General features: G+C 39.4%; 1 protein-coding gene across 2 annotated transcripts in view; it reads right to left on the bottom strand.

Moving 5' to 3' along the window:
• Positions 1-24,002, bottom strand: part of trabd2b (TraB domain containing 2B) — a 217,944-nt gene that overhangs the window by 33,799 nt on the left and 160,143 nt on the right. For both annotated transcript variants that reach the window (XM_062038890.1, XM_062038891.1), the window contains exon 5: positions 1,872-1,968. In XM_062038890.1, coding sequence (XP_061894874.1) covers positions 1,872-1,968 — 97 coding nt within the window. The remainder of the gene's footprint in view (positions 1-1,871; positions 1,969-24,002) is intronic.

The following is a 24,002-nucleotide window of genomic DNA, read 5'->3' as shown; positions in this document are numbered from 1 at the left end:
AATAATCATTATCTTAGAATTTAATGGCAGCAACACATTAAAAAAAAGTTGGTACAGGGGCATTTTTACCACTGTGTTACATGGCCTTTCCTTTTAACAACACTCAGTAAACGATTGGGAATTGAAGAGACCCATCTTCGAAGCTTTTCTTTCCCATTCTTGCTTGATATTTTTGAAGCTTCTCAGGCGGAATTATTTCCCATTCTTGCTTGAGGTACAGCTTAAGTTGTTCAACAGTCCGGGGGTCTCCTTTGTGGTATTTTAGGCTTCATATTGCGCCACACATTTTCAATGGGAGACAGGTCTGGACTACAGGCAGGCCAGTCTAGTACCCGCTCTCTTTTACTATGAAGCCACGCTGTTGTAACACGTGGCTTGGCATTGTCTTGCTGAAATAAGCAGGGGCGTCCATGATAACGTTGCTTGGATGGCAACATATGTTGCTCCAAAACCTGTATGTACCTTTCAGCATTAATAGTGCCTTCACAGATGTGTAAGTTACCCATGCCTTGGGCACTAATACACCCCCATACCCTCACAGATGCTGGCTTATGAACTTTGCGCCTATAGCAATCCATATGGTTATTTTCCTCTTTGTTCCGGAGGACACAACGTCCACAGTTTACAAAAACAATTTGAAATGTGGACTCGTCCGACCACAGAACACTTTTCCACTTTGCATCAGTCCATCTTAGATGAGCTTGGGCCCAGCAAAGCCGGCGGCGTTTCCGGGTGTTGTTGATAAATGGCTTTCGCTTTGGGGGGTAGGGGGTAGCGGGGGGTGTATATTGTAGCGTCCCGGAAGAGTTAGTGCTGCAAGGGGTTCCGGGTATTTGTTCTGTTGTGTTTATGTTGTGTTACGGTGCGGATGTAATATTTAGTTTAAACATTTTTACAACATTGGAAAACATTCGTAAAACAGGGATTTCTCAGAGGGTGAGATAACTCCTGGAAATTACTGGCTTAGAATGGACAAAGGTATAGATGTGTGTGTCCAAGTTAAAGGAAACGACAGGCTGTCTAATGGATGTATTACAATCTTTTCAAGCTAGGTAATGTTTGCTGTGGTCTATAACGGCACACAAACAACTATGAGAAATGCAGCCAATATTACATACAGATTACATACATAGAGGACATACGTAAAGAATATCAAATGAGCTCAAATATACCTACAAACGAGGCATAATGATGCAATATGTACATACAGCTAGCCTAAATAGCATGTTAGCATCAATTAGCTTGCAGTCATGGATTGACCAAATATGCCCGATTAGCACTCCAACAAGTCAATAACATCAACAAAGCATTCAAGATCAGTAACAAAATGTTGGTGGACAAAATGAAACAAAGAAGGAGTGGCATCAAACACGTCTTTCTGTGGCAGCGTCGGAGAAAGTTGTACATGTAAACAAACTACGGTGAGTTCAAGAACCGCCGAAATTAGGACAAAACGGCGCTCGCCAAATACTCTCATCAGTGAAGCATGTTTAACATAAACAGGGGGATTTGTAACAATTAGGAAGGTTTGTGTCATGTTTGTCGTCCTACAGAAACCATATTAAAACAAAAATTATATTTCTCCCTCATCTTTTTCCTTTTTCATACATTTTTTAAAAAGCTCCAGGGAGCCACTAGGCGACGGTAAAGAGCCGCATGCGGCTCTAGAGCCGCGGGTTGCCGGCCCCCGTGTTAGTAGATCAACACCCACATCACGCTCACTAATAGTGCATGCCATTTTACAATTTGCACACACAATAGCACGTGCTATTTGGGATCTTTTATAGGTCAGGTGCTCTGTGAGGTTAAACAGGACAAGACAGCAGACTATTTCACCAGTGTTATTTCAGGCTTCCTTGTAATGCACTCACTGTGTCACATACTCCGGGGTATCGGGCGTCACGTGAACGATCTCATAACCATCTTGTTGCAGAATGTCCAGGACACTGTGGTTCCCCAGGAAGTGACCTGCAAGAAGGGAAAGCCAAGCAAGTTAACTAAATTGTCCTGAGGGCCACATTTTCCAAAGCTATTGTGGAGAATGCATATATTTTTAAGAGCTCTTTCTTTTTTCATAGTCATGTTTATAGCATCTCATATTTTCCCATGTCTACTCTTTGTGCTTGATTCTTATGTCCGCAAGTAAACTGTGCGCCTTACCTTGAAGGCGTTGGAATGTGTATTAGGAGTATGATGTACTCTCTTCTTACCTTATCTGTATTAGAACAAAGAGGCTGTATTCCTTGGGTGGGATATGTTTTCATATTCAGATAGATAGATGGATAGTACTTTATTGATTCCTTCAGGAGAGTTCCCTCAGGAAAATTTAAGTTAAATTATTCAATAAGTTGTCTCTTCCCATTTGATTTTTAGACCGCTTCTAGATGCTGGTATTAAAGGCCTACTGAAATGAAATGTTCTTATTTAAACGGGGATAGCAGATCCATTCTATGTGTCATACCTTGATCATTTCGCGATATTGCCATATTTTTGCTGAAAGGATTTAGTAGAGAACATCGACGATAAAGTTTTGGTCGCTGATAAAAAAAGCCTTGCCTGTACCGGAAGTAGCGTGACGTCACAGGTTGAAAGGCTCCTCACATTTGCACATTGTTACACCAGCAGCGAGAGCGATTCGGACCGAGAAAGCGACGATTACCCCATTAATTTGAGCCAGGATGAAAGATTTATGGATGAGGAACGTGAGAGTGAAGGATTAGAGTGCAGTGCAGGACGTATCTTTTTTCGCTTTGACCGTAACTTAGGTACAAGGGCTCATTGGATTCCACACTCTCTCATTTTTCTATTGTGGATCACGGATTTGTATTTTAAACCCCCTTGGATACTATATCCTCTTGAAAATGAAAGTCGAGAACGCGAAATGGACATTCACAGTGACTTTTATCTCCACGACAATACATCGGTGAAGCACTTTAGCTACGGAGCTAACGTGATAGCATCGTGCTTAACTGCATATAGAAACAGACGAAATAAGCCCCTGACTGGAAGGATAGACAGAAGATCAACAATACTACCAAACCCTGGACCTGTAACTACACGGTTAATGCTGTACCGCCTGGCGAAGCCTAGCAATGCTGTTGCTAACAACGCCATTGAAGCTAACTTAGCTACGGGACCTCGACAGAGTTATGCTAAAAACATTAGCTCTCCACCTACGCCAGCTTTCATCTGCTCATCAACACCCGTGCTCATCTGCGTTCCAGCGATCGACGGCGCGACGAAGGACTTCACCCGATCATCGATGCGGTCGGCGGCCCGGAGACGGAGGAAGTCAAGGTGAGGACAGCGGCGCGGCGGCGGGCGTTGTAGCTTTTGACGACACCCCGGCCGCCATCAGAGTCAGCAAGAAACATATATTTCCCCAAAGTTACGTACGTGACATGCACATAGCGCCACACACGTACGGGCAAGCAATCAAATGTTTGGAAGCCAAAGCTGTACTCACGGTAGCGCGTCTGCTATCCAACTCAAAGTCCTCCTGGTTGTGTTGCTGTAGCCAGCCGCTAATACACCGATCCCACCTACAGCTTTCTTCTTTGCAGTCTCCATTGTTAATTGAACAAATTGCAAAAGATTCACCAACACAGATGTCCAGAATACTGTGGAATTATGTGGTGAAAACAGACGACTTAAGCTGGCGACCGTGCTATTCCAAAATGTCTCCTTCAACCCGTGACGTCACACGCAAACGTCATCGTACGTTTTCAGCCGGAAGTTTCCCGGGAAATTTTAAATTGCACTTTATAAGATAACCCGGCTGTATTGGCATGTGCTGCAATGTTAAGATTTCATCATTGATATATAAACTATCAGACTGCGTGGTCGGTAGTAGTGGGTTTCAGTAGGCCTTTAACACACTGCAAGACTGGTCTCCTAAAGCTTTAGTAAAACTTGATAATATTCCTATTCTGTCTTGATGGTCCTTCTTACTCAACATATATGTCACCTGAAAGAATTTGGGATTGACCAGTGACTTTTATTCCCTGAGAGGAAGACTGGTCAGACGCAACACTATGTATCAATATTATTTTTTATTTCCTACATTACCTGGAAATAATTATCTCATCAAAAGTTTAGTACAACCATAAAGTCCTCAGTTAAAACAAAAATGTACATGTTTATTTAAGTCAAAGATCTGCTAATAACAGGAGCAATCTGTGGAAAAATGTGAGTCAAAGATTGTCTGTTTGACAGTTTCTGGTGTTTTGAGGAATCTTCTGTGCTGTTCCCTAAGTTTTGAACTTGTGGAGCAGTATGATGTCATTCCCAAAGCAGATTTTGCCTGTTTTCTATCTAGTGCACGGTGCAAATGTAGCTCGGACAGATCTGCATCTCAGTCTTCCTTATTGTTGTTGTTGACACTCAACATCCCAGCCATAATCCTCTTTCCCCTACTCCCCTCATCTGATCCCACCAGCCTGATATCAAACTGCAGCCCCTAGCTGGCAAAAGCTTCCTTTTTTTGATGACTCTGATCATCTGATAACACAGCACTGCACGTCCTGTTTGTGCACACAGGAATTCATACACCAGCAATCCTATATCAGCGACCCCCTGCGGCTTATTAACAACACATGAAATATATGCAAGTATCTCTCTCTCTTGCCTTTTGTAAGCTTCACCTATTCACCGTATTTATCATTAAAGGGGAACTGCACTTTTTTTTGGAATTTGCCCTTTCGTCTACAATCATTATAAGAGACAAGAAGACTGATGTATATTGTTCTCCAATGCATTCTAACTCATAAACATAAATAAAAGTCCGCTTACAATGGAGTCAATGAGTGGTTCTCTTTTCCACCCCTAAAGCCCTCTAAATAACCATCCAAAAAGCGTCAACAATCCTCTATTTACATTTCGTGACTTGAATATTAAAGTATTAGTGATACTGTTATTATAAGTGCTGACACAGACAAACTATTTGTAGCGGCGTCGTGATCACAGAGAGATAACGAGCTTGTCGCTTTGTTGGCGTCAACGGCTGGTGAGCTGCTTTCTCGCCTCGGAGCTCGTGGAAGTTTATTCTAGATCAAAGGTGTCAAACTCAAGGCCCGGGGGCCAGATCTGGCCCGCGACATCATTTTATCTGGCCCGCAACCACCCGGAAATGATATGTGTCAATAAAGTACTTAATTTTTTCCCACTAAATGCAATTGTTGTTTTTTTCATTTTGACAGAAAAAATATAAAACTACCGTTCAAAAGTTTGGGGTCACATTGAAATGTCCTTATTTTTGAAGGAAAAGCACTGTACTTTTCAATGAAGATAACTTTAAACTAGTCTTAACTTTAAAGAAATACACTCTATACATTGCTAATGTGGTAAATGACTATTCTAGCTGCAAATGTCTGGTTTTTGGTGCAATATCTACATAGGTGTATAGAGGCCCATTTCCAGCAACTATCACACCAGTGTTCTAATGGAACAATGTGTTTGCTCATTGGCTCAGAAGGCTAATTGATGATTAGAAAAGCCTTGTGCAATCATGTTCACACATCTGAAAACAGTTTAGCTCGTTACAGAAGCTACAAAACTGACCTTCCTTTGAGCAGATTGAGTTTCTGGAGCATCACATTTGTGGGGTCAATTAAACGCTCAAATTGGCCAGAGAAAGATAACTTTCATCTGAAACTCGACAGTCTATTCTTGTTCTTAGAAATGAAGGCTATTCCACAAAATTGTTTGGGTGACCCCTAACTTTTGAACGGTAGTGTACGTACTGCTTAAAATTGCATGCCTTTTAAACTTTAATAGTATCTAATATTGCAACAAATATTACAGTATATTATCATACTTTCCAAATATGTTTTTGTCTGAATAAAAATATTTAACTTTACAACAAACTATCCATCAAATTAATAACAATTAAAATACATTTTACGTTCTGTACAGCTTATTGCTGTTGAAATTGAAAAAAACATACTATTGATTTTTGCGTTTGAATTGACTGAGCTGCCAATTTTTACTGTAAAATCTACGGTTGTTGTTTTTAACGGTGTATTGCTGTAAATGGAAAGACGGTACATTTGTTTTTACGGTAGAAAAACTGGCAGCTAAGTTGCCAGAATAAAAAAAGAACTTGTACTGTTTATCCATTAACAATATAATGTTGTAAAAAACTATGTCAATTTAACACAAAAAATCTGGCAACTAAGCTGCCATTTTTTTCCGTAAAAACCCCTCCCAACAAACAGTGTTACTGTTTTTTCCATTTACCATAAAATGTTGTAAAAAAAAACAAACACTGTTTTACAGTAAAATGTTGTAAATGTTACTGTAAAATCGACAGTCTACTTAAAAAAAAGTATATAATTAATAATGGAATACAGAGGCAAATTCATACAAGCGGCCCTCTGATGGCAGCCATAACTGCCATGTGGCCCTCAATGAAAACCACTTTGACATCCCTGTTCTAGATCGTAAATTATGCCTCTCAACTAGATAGTAGAAGGATGTGAACATAATCCGACAAGTTGGTACATTTTTGGCTTTCAATTTAAACCTGCAAATGGCGAGAAAGACGCTAAAAAAACGCTTTGTTACACCCCCTTTTCTTTGCGAGGATTATGACTCATTCTTCATCTAAACGGGAATATAACAACATCCTATCAGTTGGCATCCCAGATACAGCAGACATTGTACAGTAAATTACATGTTATTATGTTTGTTGGCTCTCATGAAGTCTGCAGTGGTGATGTTGAAGGAAAAAGTGAGCATTGTAATGTGTCTATGAAATTGATGCACAATAGTATGCATAAAATGAGCAGAATACGTAAATATCACATGTTATTATGAATGTGCCTGTTACTATATTACATACAGTATATACTTACAGCAACGTTTTTAAGGGTGTCGTAACTTATGGGTTATATAGTTCATGTGTGATGATCATTCATAATTTGAATACTTGATTTAATTGCTGATAAATTAATCTATTATTATTTACAGTTAAAAAGAGTTCAAAGGGAATTGATTTGATTTAAACATGTATTTGATATTGATTATTTGAGAAACACTGATTGAGTTGTTTTCTACTTCATGGCCTAACAAAGGGTTAACTAAGATACTGCATGTTCCACAATTCATTGCGGCAAACCGGATGTTAAAAAAGACCGGAGCAGGTGCATTGTGGTTGTTGAGATTGACCATTACGAGCCTACGGGTGAATGAATGAACGACAGATAACAAGATAAAAGGATCGTTTTGTACCGTTTGTATGCCCATTTTTTTCTTATATAAAGTACAACTTTATTTACACATTTCCGACGTACTGTCCAATACTTTGATCGTAGTTAATCTACAAAGGGCTTTATAGGCAGAATAGAGCGACCATTGTAAGCCGACTTTTGATTGCATTTATTTACTATTTAGAATGCATTAAATAAAGAAAAACGTATCTGTGCTTGTCTTACATAATGATTGTGAATGATAGGAAAAATGACTAAATATGTGCAGTTCCCCTTTTAAACTGTTTAACTGTTTTTGACCGTTTAGAAAACAAATAAACATAACCAACCACCAACAAACCTTAAATTACATTATAGCGGCACTGGGAGAAAGGTGGTGAAGTGTCTTATCCAGGACACAATGGCCATAACCAGGATGGCGGAAACTGGAATCGAACCTGGAACTTTCCGAAGTTTCCTGCCGTCTGAGCCGCGCCGTCCACAACGCTCATTTTGTGTTACTTCAGTCATGCAGTCTTCTTTGTTCCAATTCCTCTGGCTAGAGCAGTGGTCTTAACCTGGGTTCGATCGAACCTAGGGGTTCGGTGAGTCGGCTTCAGGGTTCGGCGGAGCCTCGGCCGTGGAGGTCAAGACACACCCGACTCATTGTGTAAATAAAAACTTCTCCCTATCGCGTATTATGGATACCTCAAACAATGTTCCCTCAATTTTCCATATGCGTAGAGCAAACGCAAAAACTCCTTGAGCATTCAGTGGTGCAGCACCTGTGCCACATCAACCTGACTAAATAACAAATTAAATGTTTTATATTATTATCAAATGACAGCTGTCATTTCCATGAGATTATTTTGTAATATAAGTGTTTTGGCCCACTTACAATGACAATAACAACAAATATTGTTTTTCATGAGCTGTGTACTAGTATTGTATGTCTAGGTGGACAATTAAGAAAAGGAACAGACTTTGCTGTGAAAATAAACACATTCTTTTATTTTATCATTTATCATTTAAAATGACATGAGAGTGGCACTTGCCAAGGTGAAGCCACGCATATCTGAACTGGGGCCGTATTTATCAAGCTTCTTAGAATTACTCCTAAGAAGTCTGCTAAGAGTTGACTTAAGAGTAAAGAAATTCTTCGCTGAAAGCTGCACTTAAAAGTTAGTTATCAAGCGTCTTACTCACACTTTCAGCGAAGTGTAGGACTGAATCTTAAGTGTCACACTCAGAGCTGAATTACGACATTACTATGTGCTGTAAACGGAATTTTAGGTGACGTCATTTCTGTGTCCATAGAAATGACCAATCACGGAAGGGAATCCCTTGTCTAAGAATAAAGAAATATCTTAGAAATATTTAAGTGGACAATGGGAGTGTATATTTTGACAAACTACAAAATAATACAAAACAAACAAACAATATTGGCAATGAATCAAAAATAAATTTTTCCTTTTTGATGCACCTTTCCTGCTTCCTGCTCCCAGACCGTAGTCGAAGAGCGCAGGGGATACACTTCTCCAGGATGTATGCTCGGGGCAACACCCTTCACTTTATCCGGCAGTGGGTCTCCACAGCGGACGACTTTAGGGTGAATGATGAGTCCGGCGATTAGTTGCAAATCTTGCTTTATTGATTGCTTGCACACAGCCAATCCAACACAAAACAAACTAGTCCCCGCCCGCACTCACGCTACCGCTCCCTCTCTTCTCTCGCCCACACACTCACTGACGTCACTCACCTCACATGCTGTCACCTATTAAAGGGCCACACACACACATACGCTACTCTCATAACATTTTCTTTCCAATTCATTAATTAGGCAACTAATTTGAAACTGGTGTGGGTGGCTCTATATATACTAGTCCACTGCAGCCACATGCAGAAATCAACAAGGAATCGAAAATTATTATATCTGTGACAAAAATAATACCCGCTCTGTCTAAACGATGCCGTTTGATCAGCTGCTCGTCATAAAACAAAGCCAGGACATCCTTCCGTTCCCTGAACGTTCGCGCACGTCTCTCTCGCCTCAGTGCCATCCCCTGCTGGCAACTCCTAACCACTTAAAGGCCTACTGAAAGCCACTACTACCAACCACGCAGTCTGATAGTTTGTATATCAATGATGAAATCTTAACATTGCAACAAATGCCAATACAGCCGGGTTAACTTATAAAGTGCAATTTTAAAATTCCCGCCACACTTCCGGTTGAAAAACTCCTTTGGATATGATTTATGCGCGTGACGTCACAAAAGCATCGGACCCGATAGAAAAGCCTCTTGTTTTCTTTGACAAAATTCCACAGTATTCTGAATCTTTTGCAATTTGTTTAATGAACAATGGAGACTGCAAAGAAGAACGTTGTAGGTGGGATCCATCGGTGTCTTAGCGGCTAAGTACAATACTGTTAATATCCGTGATATTTGCATTAGTGTACTGTCTTTAAGGGTTTGGGGAACGCGCATGCGCGAGTGAGTTGGCGGAGAACTTGAGTGTGTGTGATCGTGACTTTTGGCTAACAGCAGCTCGTGTATGTGTATGCGTTACTTTTTGAACTACAACCAGTTACCGCTTGTTAATAAAGCGATTGAGCAATGTGTTTAATGGACAATGGAGACTGCAAATAAGAAAGTTGGAGCCGGTGGAGCAGCGGACTACAGCAACACCAACACCAGGAGGTTGTGTTGTGTTTTGAGCAGGATAACAGACGCACTACGGTGTGTACAGCTTTGGCTTCCAAACATTTGATCGATTGCCCGTACGTGCGTGTCGATATGTGCATGTGACGTACGTAACTTTGGGGAAATATATGTTTCTTGCCGACTCTGATGGCGGCCAGGGTGTCGTCAAAAGCGTACAACGCCCGCCGCCGCATCTAAGTTAGCTACGCAGCTAGGTTAGCTTCTGTTTTTTTTAGCTTCGCCAAGCGGAATATTATTAATCGTGTATTTACATGTTCATGGTTTAATAGTATTATTGGTCTTCTGTCTATCCATCCAGTCAGGTTTTTTTTAAATTTAGTTTCTATCTGCATTTGAGACTGGCGCTATCGCAATAGCTACGCAGCTAGGTTAGCTTCTGTTTTTTTAGCTTCGCCAAGCAGAATATTATTAATCGTGTATTTACATGTTCATGGTTTAATAGTATTATTGATCTTCTGTCTATCCATCCAGTCAGGGTTTTTTTTATTTAGTTTCTATCTGCATTTGAGACTGATGCTATCGCGTTGGCTACGCAGCTAGGTTAGCTTCTGTTTTTTTAGCTTCGCCAAGCGGAATATTATTAATCGTGTATTTACATGTTCATGGTTTAATAGTATTATTGGTCTTCTGTCTATCCATCCAGTCAGGTTTTTTTAAAATTTAGTTTCTATCTGCATTTGAGACTGCTGCTATCAAGTTGGCTACGTAGCTAGGTTAGCTTCTATTTTTTTAGCTTCGCAAAGCTGAATTATTAATCGTGTATTTACATGTTCAGTCACTGTGAATGTCCATTTCGCGTTCTCGACTCTCATTTTCAAGAGGATATAGTATCTAAAATGGTTTAAAATACAAATCTGTGATCCACAATAGAAAAAGGAGAGAGTGTGGAATCCAATGAGCCAGCTTGTACCTAAGTTACGGTCAGAGCGAAAAAAGATACGTCCATCACTGCCTTTCAAGTCATTCACTGTAACGTTCCTCATCTATGAATCTTTCATCCTCGCTCAAATTAATGGTGTAATCATCACTTTCTCGGTCCGAATCTCTCTCACTCCATTGTAAACAACGGGAATTGTGAGCAGCACTACCGCTTGTGACGTCACGCTACTTCCGGTACAGGCAAGGCTTTTTTTATCAGCGAGCAAAAGTTGCGAACTTTATCGTCGATTTTCTCTACTAAATCCTTTCAGCAAAAATATGGCAATATCGCGAAATGATCAAGTATGACACATAGAATGGATCTGCTATTCCCGTTTAAATTAAAAAAATTCATTTCAGTAGGCCTTTAAGACACCTCTGAAGGTCTCTTAAATATCGTGGAGAGTAGGAGTGATTCTTAGACTTAAGAAAGTTGATAAATAGCTTTTATTCTTAAGTTTGAGAGTAGGACTAAATTTCACAAATTCTCAGGACTTAAGTGTAAAATGGCACTCTAAGACGCTTGATAAATACGGCCCCTGGCCTCTCAAAGGCAACAGCAGAAGTTACACTGAGTTGCAGGTGTGTAATTTGTTGTGAGTTCATGCACTGTGTTGGTTTTGTTCTTTGAACAAGGTGATGTTCATGTACGGTTCATTTTGTGCACCAGTAAAAAAAAACATAACTTTGCCTTGAATTTGAAAAAATAAATAAATGTATTTTTCACTAAAGAAGGGTTCGGTGAATGCGCATATGAAACTGGTGAGGTTCGGTACATCCAGCAAGGTTAAGAACCACTGGGCTAGAGCCCTGATTCTACACACCTGTGCCGAAGTTGCACATGTGCATGGATAATGCAATATGTTTTTGTAATTAATCACTTGAGTTAACCTATTATTTTTGACATCCCAAGTTAATTCCTTACACAAGATCAGACATGATTAGTTTAAGGAAAAATATGCCTCATTTATCAGTGTCAATTGATATGGCAATCAAAAATTAAGTGCTATCAGTATAACAGTAAGAAAGCTGATATTGAGCATCTCTAGTATTGTCCCATGAGCTCATGCAAGAGTACTGTAATGTGTTTCAATCTATCAAAGTTTATTTATTCATTTTTACAGATGTATTGCACAAAGAATAGGAATATCCCTTGAGACATGTTTTTATTTGTGCTGCAATGATCCCCCATTTTCCATAATGTTCCAGTTCATTTGAAACGTGTGTTTAGTGCGGGGGTCGGCAACCCGCGGCTCTAGAGCCGCATGCGGCTCTTTAGCGCCGCCCTAGTGGCTCTCTGGAGATTTTTCAAAAATGTATGAAGAATGGAAAAAGATGAGGGGGAAAAAAATCTATTTTTTTGTATTAGTATGGTTTCTGTAGGAGGACAAACATGACACAAACCTCCCTAAGTGTTATAAAGCACACTGTTTATATTAAACATGCTTCACTGATTCGAGTATTTGGCGAGCGCCGTTTTGTCCTACTTATTTTGGCGGTCCTTGAACTCACCGTATAGTTTGTTTACATGTATTGATTGATATAACTTTCTCCGACTTTCTAGGACGTGTTTTATGCCACTTTTTCTGTCTCATTTTGTCCACCACACTTTTAACGTTGTGCATGAATGCACAAAGGTGAGTTTTGTTGATGTTATTGACTTGTGTGGAGTGCTAATCAGACGTATTTGGTCACTGCATGACTGCAAGCTAATCGATGCTAACATGCTATTTAGGTTAGCGATGTGTACATATTGCATCATTATGCCTCATTTGTAGCTATATTTGAGCTCATTTAGTTTCCTTTAAGTCCTCTTAATTACATTTATATCTCATGACACACTGTCTGTATGTAATATGGCTTTTAATTTTTTGCGGCTCCAGACAGATTTGTTTTTGTATTTTTGGTCCAATATGGCTCTTTCAACATTTTGGGTTGCCGACCCCTGGTTTAGTGGGGGGAAAAAAAACAAGTCTCAAGTGCAAGCATCTGCGTTTGTTCTTTCATCTGTATGTTCATTGTGGTGCAGCTTGCATGCACGTGCAGGTAGGATTTCAAAAGGGTCGCCACACCTGCATCTATAGTTACACTTTGACCACATGGGCAAATATAATGACGACCTTATTTTTCTTTAGTCCGCCATTCAGTCCTCATCTCCATAATGACTTCACTTTCTTATGTCCGACTCTGCATCAAGCTAAGGACAGTCAACATGCGTGTTCAGGTTCTGGTCAATTGCAGGGTTCTAAAAAGTGTGTGTCCCACTTGAAACGCTACAGGATAGGTCGTCTTTGTGGGTCAGTGGGCTCATGTTGTTGTTTGAAAATTCCAACCTGTTGCTGCTGCAGAATGTAATAATCTCCCGGTGGAGGACAGCTGATAATATTTAGTAGACGGAATAGTGATGTTTGTTTTATGTTCTGTTCAGCTGCTGGGATGAGAAGAGTATGAGGAGCAGCTGTTCGACTATCTCATCGCATGCACGCACACACACACACACGCACACACACACTCCTCCATTATTTTGTTAAAGTTGCAGTTTATTATTCATGGAGTTCCAAATGATTTCCTTGTTTTCCCTTCTTTCATTGAAACCACTTAGCTTCTTTATGTTCTTTAAAGGGCATTTTTGTCTGTGTGTGTGTGTGTGTGTGTGTGTGTGTGTGTGTGTGTGTGTGTGTGTGTGTGTGTGTGTGTGTGTGTGTGTGTGTGTGTGTGTGTGTGTGTGTGTGTGTGTTCTTGTATTGCTACCCTTCTTGAGACAACATTAAGGAAAAGTACCTTCCATATGAACAAGTTAGGACCGAAATCATGGTCCAAAATACGGAAAACCACTGCATCTAATAGAGAGCCAAACACTAGAGTCTGTGAACATTGCTCCAAAGTCAGGATTTTTTATTGATTTAATGTGCATACAAAAGTAAACATTGACAACATGAAATTAATTATATCGAATTTACGATATTTTCTTAATTCACATCTTTTTTTTAAATCTATCAATATATCTTACAAACGTGATACATCGCCAAGCTCTATCTTTAAGTTAGTGTTGAGTTCTATGGTTGTGATTTAGTTTCTGTTTTCAGGGCTCCTTGGTTAAAGGCCTACTGAAACCCACTACTACCGGCCACGCAGTCTGATAGTTTATATATCAATGATGAAATCTTAACATTGCAACACATGCCAATAAAGCCGGGTTAACTTATAAAGTGCAATTTTAAATTTCCCGGGAAATATCCGGCTGAAAACGTCTCGGTATGATGACGTTTGCGCGTGACGTCACGGATTGAACGGAAGTATTGGGACACCATTGTGTCCCAATACAAACAGCTCTGTTTTCATCGCAAAATTCCACAGTATTCTGGACATCTGTGTTGGTGAATCTTTTGCAATTTGTTTAATGAACAATGGAGACAGCAAAGAAGAAAGCTGTAGGTGGGATCGGTGTATTAGCGGCTGGCTACAGCAACACAACCAGGAGGACTTTGAGTTGGATAGCAGACGCGCTATCCGACGCTAGCCGCCAACCGCACCGATGATCGGGTGAAGTCCTTCGTCGCGCCGTCGATCGCTGGAACGCAGGTGAGCACGGGTGGTGATGAGCAGATGAGGACTGGCGTAGGTGGAGAGCTAATGTTTTTAGCATAGCTCTGTCAAGGTCCCGTAGCTAAGTTAGCTTCAATGGCGTCGTTAGCAACAGCATTGCTAGGCTTCGCCAGGCTGGACAGCATTAACCGTGTGGTTACAGGTCCAGGGTTTGGTTCGGTGTCTCCTGATAGTAGAAGTAATAGTAGTATTGTTGATCTTCTGTCTATCCTTCCAGTTAGGGGCATGTTTTTTCTGTTTCTATCCACAGTTAAGCACGATGCTATCACGTTAGCTCCGAAGCTAAAGTGCTTCACCGATGTATTGTCGTGGAGATAAAAGTCACTGTGAATGTCCATTTCGCGTTCTCAACTCTCATTTTCAAGAGGATATAGTATCCGAGGTGGTTTAAAATACAAATCCGTGATCCACAACAGAAAAAGGAGAAAGTGTGGAATCCAATGAGCCCTTGTACCTAAGTTACGGTCAGAGCGAAAAAAGATACACCCTGGCGTCCTGCACTGCACTCTAATCCTTCACTCTCACTTTCCTCATCCACAAATCTTTCATCCTCGCTCAAATTAATGGGGTAATCGTCGCTTTTTTCGGTCTGAATCGCTCTCGCTGCTGGTGTAAACAATGTGCAGATGTGAGGAGCTCTTCAATCTGTGACGTCACGCTACTTCCGGTACAGGCAAGGTTTTTTTATCAGCGACCAAAAGTTGCAAACTTTATCGTCGATGTTCTCTACTAAATCCTTTCAGCAAAAATATGGCAATATCGCGAAAAGATCAAGTATGACACATAGAATGGACCTGCTATCCCCGTTTAAATAAGAAAATTTCATTTCAGTAGGCCTTTAAGTCCTGTTGCTAGGAGCCCTGATTGTACGCACCTGCTTCTGATTAGTGATCACGAGACGTACCTGTCTCTGATCGCTAATCAGAGAGCTTTATATGTGTCACCCAGCTTCCTTGGCAGGTTCATTGTTCGCTTCATGTGGCTGTCCATGTTGGCTTAACTTCTAAGTTATGTTCATGCCATCCTAGGAGCTAAGTCTTCTGCTTTGACCTTTACGTGCGTCTACCAGGGTCACATCTCTTTATTTTGTATTTTGTCTTGTGATTGATATGAAAACTTATCTTGCCTGCAAGCTGCCCATAGTCCTCCGCATCTTTGGAATCACAAGGGTGTGTGTTCTTGTATTTCTACCCTTCTTGAGACATCAACAAGGAAAAGTACCTACCATACAAGTTAGGACCGAAATCATGGTCCCAATACGGAAAACCATTGCATCTAATAGAGAGCCAATTACTGGAGTCTGTGAACATTGCTCTAATTTAATGTGCATACAAAAGTAAACATTGACAGGTGCAAAGGCAGCAATATATGATAAAACAAGACGGCGGCTAAAGAAGGACTTCCCTATTCATTCCCGAAAAAAACCCGCCAGGTGAACAGCTGATTTTACGACTTCCGGTGCTGACGTAAGACAACCCGCGTCCCATATGTGACCATAGGATGAACAAATAAACTACGGTACTAAGACTATAGTGGCCATTAACAGTTAGCTTCTACAGCTGGGTTGCCCAAAGTGCGGAGCAGGGGCCATCTGTGGTCTGTGACTCCTTTGTCATCGGCCTTAAGCACATTACAAAAAATAGAAATCTCATTTGCACCCCTGGTTGTGTAATTTATCAAAATTAGGGTGGTCCCAAAAAGGAGGGATTTTTCAAATTGACTGTGTGTCAGTTTTAAAAATGCTCCCCCTCTGGTCAACATGAAATAACAAGTGAGTGTACAAATTTGAAGTGCGCCCCCTCAGGCCAACATATGTAATAACAAGTGTGTGTAAGAAATTGAAATGCGCCTCCTTTGGTCAAAATACATACAAAAAAAAAAAAGTATATAGAGACATACTGTAATAACTTAAAGTAAATAATGAAGAGTAAAAACCAATTACAAACAAAAAAAATAAAAAAATTACTAAAATATTGCCTTTTTAATATTTGCATATTTTGTATACATTATTAATGTTGGAAATACAAATATTTATACATTTAGAATGGGTGGTACTAAAGAAAGAGGCATTTTCCGGATGTCTCAAGAAGGTAACAAATACAAGAATGTGTGTGTGTGTGTGTGTGTTCTTGTATTTCTACCCTTCTTGAGACATCAACAAGGAAAAGTACCTTCCATATGAGGACCGGTGAACAAGTTAGGACCGAAATCATGGTCCCAATATGGAAAACCATTGCATCTAATAGAGAATGTCTCATTTGCACCCCTGGTGGTGAAATCTATCAAAATTAGGGTGGTCCCAAAAAAGAGGGATTTTTCAACTTGACTGTGTGTCGGTTTTAAAAGTGCTCCCCCTCTGGTCAACATATGAAATAACAAGTGTAAGTAAAAATTTGAAGTGTTCCCCCTCTGGCCAACATGTGTAATAACAAGTGTGTGTAAGAAATTGAAATGCGCCCCTTTGGCCAAAATAATAATTTTAAAAAAGTATATCGAGAAATACTGTAATAACTTGAAGTAAATAATGAAGATTAAAAACCAATTACAAACAAAAAAATCCCCTAAAAAAACTACTAAAAGATTACCTTTTTTTTATTTGCATATTTTGTATGCATTATTAATGTTGGAAATACAAATCTTTATATATCTAGAATGGGTGGTCCTAAAGAAAGAGGCTTTTTTCGGACGTCTTAAGAAGGTGGCAAATACAAGAATGTGTGTGTGTTTGTGTGTTCTTGTATTTATACCCTTCTTGAGACATCAACAAGGAAAAGTACCTTCCATATGAGGACCGGTGAACAAGTTAGGACGGAAATCATGGTCCCAATACGGAAAACCATTGCATCTAATAGAGAATGTCTCATTTTCCCCCCTGGTTGTGAAATCCATCAAAATTAGGGCGGTCCCAAAAAGGAGGGATTTTTGAAATTGACTGTGTGTCTGTTTTAAAAGTGCTCCCCCTCTGGTCAACATATGAAATAACAAGTGTGTGTAAAAAATTTGAAGTGTTCCCTCTCTGGCCAACATATGTAATAACAAGTGTGTGTAAGAAATTGAAATGCGCACCCTTTGGCCAAAATAATAATTTTTAAAAAAAGTATATAGAGACATACTGTAATAACTTGAAGTAAATAATGAAGATTAAAAACCAATTACAAACAAAAACATCCCCTAAAAAAATTACTAAAATATTAACTTTTTATATTTGCATAGTTTGTATACATTATTAATGTTGGAAATACAAATATTTATACATCTAGAATGGGTGGTCCTAAAGAAAGAGGCATTTTTCGGACGTCTCAAGAAGGTGACAAATACAAGAATGTATGTGTGTGTGTGTTCTTGTATTTCTACCCTTCTTGAGACATCAACAAGGAAAATTACATTCCATATGAGGACCGGTGAACAAGTTAGGACCGAAATCATGGTCCCAATACGGAAAACCATTGCATCTAATAGAGAATGTCTCATTTGCACCCCTGGTGGTGAAATCTATCACAATTAGGGTGGTCACAAAAAGGATGGATTTTTCAAATTGTCGGTTTTAAAAGTGCTCCCCCTCTGGTCAACATATGAAATAACAAGTGTGTGTAAAAAATTTGAAGTGTTCCCACTCTGGCCAACATATGTAATAAAAAGTGTGTGTAAGAAATTGAATAATAATAACTTGAAGTAAAAAATGAAGATTAAAATTACAAACAAAATTAAAAAATATATACTAAAAGATTACCTTTTTTATATTTGCATAGTTTGTATAATTATTAATGTTGGAAATACCAATATTTATATATCTAAAATGGGTGATCCTAAAGAGGTCTCAAGGTCAGGTGTCAGGTCTCAAGAAGGTAAGAAATACAAGTGTGTGTGTGTGTGTGTGTGTGTGTGTGTGTGTGTGTGTGTGTGTGTGTGTGTGTGTGTGTGTGTGTGTGTGTGTGTGTGTGTGTGTGTGTGTTGCCAGCATGCCAAAGACAGTGAAAAGATAAAAGTGTGCAGGTATGTGAGTGTGTACCTTGGCTATGAGCATTGATTTGATCTTTTTTTTTCTACTGCAGTTTGAATGAAGGCCAGCTAGACTAGGTGTGCCAGCCAAGGTATGCAACATTAAAACGATGAACCAGACTAAGAAATGTTCTATGTTTGCTAATAATGTGCTTATGTGAGCATGCAAATTAGCTGCATTGACAGGAGACACTCCATAAAGAACTCCTGATAGCAATCTTCACTGTCGTTGGAAATGATACACTCGTCTATCCCAGCCTTCTAATAGTCGTAAAACCCGATGACAAGATTAAACCGCAAATTACGCTTGTTGGTTTTGATTTGCGGCCAGAGGAGGGGAGTACACTTTAAAGAAACATTATCCAGAACAAAAGTATCTTCAGATCACGACAGACTGTACAACCACAGGCACACATTAAACACACAAGACCAAACCCTAACATTGCTCAATAAAATGTTAAGGCTCTCAGAAGGACCCGCAATTATATCTCTATGAGCACATGCCTGCATTATTCCATGACATTTTTCGAAGTGTAGACGAGCCAATGACGTAGAAAGTCTAATAAACGAGGAATGGCGGCGAATAGAACAGACAAGACAACATGGACCTGCTGATGTAATGTCCCCAAGAAGTTGTTAAAAAAAAAACATGTTTCTATTTATAATTTGGCCTTTTGCCACTCTGCTATGGAAAAGGGTCAACTTTCTTTCCCCTTTTGACACAATCACTCAATAGCACACTGAGGGATGCACAATACAGGTTAAAAATTAAATGGAGTTTTCCAAAAAACTGGTCGTTTATTCATGTTTATAGCATTATAATCCTGTTCATTTTTAAGCTTAAAAAAAAAACATCCTTTTAAAGCAGACCTATTATGCAGCTTTTCTTACCTATCGATACCTGTCTTTGTAGGATTTGGCATCCGCAGAAGTCCCGAAAATTTGATATCAAACTATGAAGTAGGGTTGTACGGTATACCGATACAAGTATAGTACCGCGATACTAATACATCATATTTGTCGTCGTCACGTCGTGTCTTTGCTGGTTTTACGAGCTGACGAGCGTGTTCGGCAGCGCACAATCACAGAGTACATACAAGCAGACACAGTGTGTAGACAGAAAAGGGAGAACGGACGCATTTTTGCTTGAAAACTAACGATAAAGGTGAAGTTATAACACTGAAACGCCCTCAGGGAGAGGTGCTTTAAGACATGGCTAGCTAGCTAGCGGCTAAAGTCCATCCGCAGTCGGCAGTGTTGTAGCTACTTCTAAATCACTAATCCTCGCCTCCATGGCGACAAATAAAGTGAGTTTCTTACAAGTATCATCCCTGCAGGCGAGGAATAGCTAAACAAACCAAAAATGTTGAAAGAGCCATATTGGACCAAAAATAAAAATCTGTCTGGAGCTGCAAAAAACTAAAAGCCTTATATAAGTGTTATAATGAAGGTAGCACATGATGTGTCTATATTAGCTATATTAGCCTACTATAAAAGGCTGACGCACATTTTCTTTGACAGAAATGTTGTATTTTAATTTCTATTCTACACATTTTTACAACATTGGAAATCATTATTAAAGTTGAGGCTTCTCACAGGATGAGAACTTCTGGAAATTGCCGGCTCAAAATGGCCATAAGTATAGATGTGTGTGTCCAAGTTTAAGGAAACGGCAGGCTATCTTCTCCTAATGGATTTATTACAATCTTTGCAAGCTGGGTAACTTTTGCTGTGGTCTGGAACAAAAACCAATCAGAAATGCAGCCAATATTACATACAGATAATGTGTCATGTGACATGCAAATATAAATTAAATACACAAAGTACATAAGTAAAGGAAATTAAATGAGCTCAAATATACCTACAAACGAGGCATAATGATGCAATATGTACATACAGCTAGCCTAAATAGCATGTTAGCACTGGTTAGCTTGCAGTCATGGATTGACCAAATATGCCTAATAAGCACTCCAACAAATCAATAACATCAACAAAGCTCAAATTTGTGCATTCACGCACAGCATAACACGTTTGGTGGACAAAATGAATCAAAGGAGTGGCATAAAACGCGTCTTTCTGTGGCAGTATCGGAGAAAGTTATACATGTAAACAAACTACGATGAGTTCAAGGATCGCTGAAATTAGTAGGACAAAACGGTGCTCGCCAAATACTCTCATCAGTGAAGCATGTATAACGTAAACAGTGGGATTTCTAACAATTAGGAAGGTTTGTGTCATGTTTCTGAGCCGCGGGTTGCTGACCCCCGCGTTGGCCCTTTAACTCACCATTGTGCTTTTTCCCGGAAATTACTTTCTTCCGATTTCTCATTGGCTAAAACGTATAAAAGGTTACAAGCCACCTGTTACTTTGACATACTTTCCATTTTAAATACACCTGTGATGTAATCTGACATTTATTTTGGCCCTTGAGTTGAATAGACCTTTGTTTATGTTTCACCCTCGTACACGTGAACACAGCCTGAGAGTCAAGACAGTTGAACACTATGGAAAGAATGATGAAGGCAGACTGTGGAAGGTGAGACAATCAGAAAATGGAGAAAGGCTGAGAACAGCAAACATGCTCAGCGAGAGAGCTGACAAGTGGCCCCGAAGCTTGTTCTCATGACAATTTGGTACCAAAAGTAACACAGCACTTAGTTATTTAAAAAAATATATATAAATATGCATTCATAGTTGCACAGATTTTGTAAAATAGACATTGATTTGTATTGCAACTCATGTTCCAACATTGTCTCACATTTGTTTAATTGTCTCACATTTGTGATGTTATGAAAATAACTAATGGGGTAAGTAACTAAGTAACCCATATGGACCCACTTCACCCTCACAATGGAAGATTCCCCCTCCCCCCCCCAAAAAAATCATCTCTTAGGAGGGGAAATGAAAGTGGCTCAAACAAACAAACCTTACATGTGTATTTTGGAAAGAGCCTGCTCTCGTCTTGGCAATGACTGCGGATCACATGATCGGAATCGTCAACATCGTGTATGTGTGTGTGTGTGTGTGTGTGTAGTGGCATCGAAGGCTGTGGCTGCGCTAGGAAATTCCATGGGATGCTTTCAATAAGGATGTCAGAGAGCTGGAAAATGAGAACCCGGTGCAGAGTATGTGTGTGTGTGCTCTGGAAGTGAAGGTGGAGAGTGCATGAAGACCTGTTTGTTTACTACAATATTGTGTGTGTTCTTGTATTTCTACCCTTCTTGAGACATCAACAAGGAAAAGTAGCTTCCATATGAGGACCGGGGAACAAGTTAGGACCAAAGTCATGGTCCCAATACGGAAAACCATTGCATCTAATAGAGAATGTCTCATTTGCACCCCTGGTGGTGAAATCTATCAAAATTAGGGTGGTCCCAAAAAGGAGGGATTCTTCAAATTGACTGTGTCGGTTTTAAAAGTGTTCCCCCTCTGGTCAACATATGAAATAACATGTTTGTGTAAGAAATTTAAATGCGCCCCCTTTGGCCAGGATTAATGAAAATAAATAAAATAAATATGTATACAGAGACATACTGTAATAACTGGTGCTGAAAAATATATCAAAATGTTTTAGTATAATGGGTTTTGGGTTATATACTTGTATAGCGCTTTTCTACCTTCAAGGTACTCAAAGCGCTTTGACAGTATTTCCACATTCACACACACATTCACACACTGATGGCCGGAGCTGCCATGCAAGGCGCTAACCAGCAGCCATCAGGAGCAAGGGTGAAGTGTCTTGCTCAAGGACACAACGGACGTGACTAGGTTGGTAGAAGGTGGGAATCGAACCAGGAACCCTCCGATTGCTGGCACGGCCACTCTACCAACTTCCCACGCCGTCCCTAGTATGACTTTAGTAAGCTATGAAGCCGCACCGCTTGATGGATTGTTTTATTATAGTATTATTATAGTGTGTTTATAAGGTAAAACATTTTATCTGGCGTCTTGTTTCGCAATAATATGCAAAATAAACTTTTCTTACTTTCTGGTACCTGCTGATCTGTATTTGGGACCTGCATAGGTCCTGAAAAATTGCGCAAGTCCGCCTTTATAGTCTGTGCCGACACCGTAGTCGATAAGCTTCTTCTTTTTCTTTATCTTCTTGTTATGGGACATTCATCCTCCGCTGTTGGGATTTCTAATATAAAGTAGTGTAAAGTTTTTCCTTATATCTGCCATGAAAGCGATAAAACATACCGGTCTAGTGAGTTTACATTATTCACCCAAGAACTTTAGTTATTAGAGTTCCGGTTGTACGGTTTTTCGTGTGTGTGTGTGTGTGTGTGTGTGTGTGTGTGTGTGTGTGGGTTTCTACCATTCTTGAGACATCAACAAAGAAAAGTACCGTCCATATGAGAACCGGTGAACAAGTTAGGACCGAAATCATGATCCCAATACTGAAAACCATTGCATCTAATAGAGATAGTGAAATCTATCAAAATTAGGGTGGTCCCAAAAAGGAAGGATTTTTCAAATTGAATGTGTCTGTTTTAAAAGTGCTCCCCCTATGGTCAACATATGAAATAACAAGTGTGTGGAAGAAATTGAAATGCACTCCCTTTGGCCAGAATTAATGAACATAAATATAATAAATAGGTATATAGAGACATACTGTAATAACTTCAAGTAAATAATGAAGATTAAAAACCAATTACAAACAAAAAATTAAAACATTTTATTCGATTTTGAATTATCAAATGCAAATCCAAAAAATAATTTTAGGCCAATTTTTCTATTTTTATTTCTGAAACAAAAATTGGACAACTATTTAATGAGACTTTTTTAAAACAACAATAGGACTCCTGCCAAACAAAGGTGTTAGCATTATGCTAAAAACATGCTAAACGCGAAGGAAAAGCGAAAATACTGCTTCCGGTTCAATTCGTCATCACACAGATAAACATGAATTGGATTTTTGTGTTTATCTGGAAAAATAAAAATCCATAAAAGGAAAACAGCACAAAATCAAATTTTATGGCAAGATTTAAATGAAAATCAACCCTTTTTGGTTTGTTTTCAAATCTGCCATATATAGTAAAAATCGAAAAACGGCCTTTGTTTTAGGATTTGCATTTCAGAATTGGAAATGGAATGAACAGAAGGGACACGGACCTAAAAGCTTACCTTTTTTTATATTTGCATAGTAATGTTGTAAATACAAATCTTTAAATATCTAGAAAGGGTGGTCCTAAAGAGGTAGGGTATTGTTCAGAGGTCTCAAGACGGTAACAAATGCAAGAATTTGTGTGTGTGTTCTAGTATTTCTACCCTTCTTGAGACATCAACAAGGAAAAGTGCCTTCCATATGAGGACTTGTGAACAAGTTAGGATCGAAATACAAAATACGGAAAACCATTGCATCTAATAGAGAGCCAAACACTAGTCTGTGAACATTGCTCCAAAGTCAGGATGTTTTGTTGATTTAATGTGCGTACAAAAGTAAACATTGACAGGTGCAAAGGCAGCAATATATGATAAAACAAGACGGCAGCTAAAGAAAGACTTCCCTATTAATTCCCGAAAAAACCTGCCAGGTGAACAGTTGATTTTACACCTTCCGGTGCTG

The sequence above is a fragment of the Entelurus aequoreus genome, linkage group LG27, assembly GCF_033978785.1.
Source record: "Entelurus aequoreus isolate RoL-2023_Sb linkage group LG27, RoL_Eaeq_v1.1, whole genome shotgun sequence".
Classification (NCBI taxonomy): domain Eukaryota; kingdom Metazoa; phylum Chordata; class Actinopteri; order Syngnathiformes; family Syngnathidae; genus Entelurus; species Entelurus aequoreus.
The sequence above is the reverse complement of the archived record's forward strand: the minus strand, read 5'-3'. Positions and strand labels throughout refer to the sequence as shown.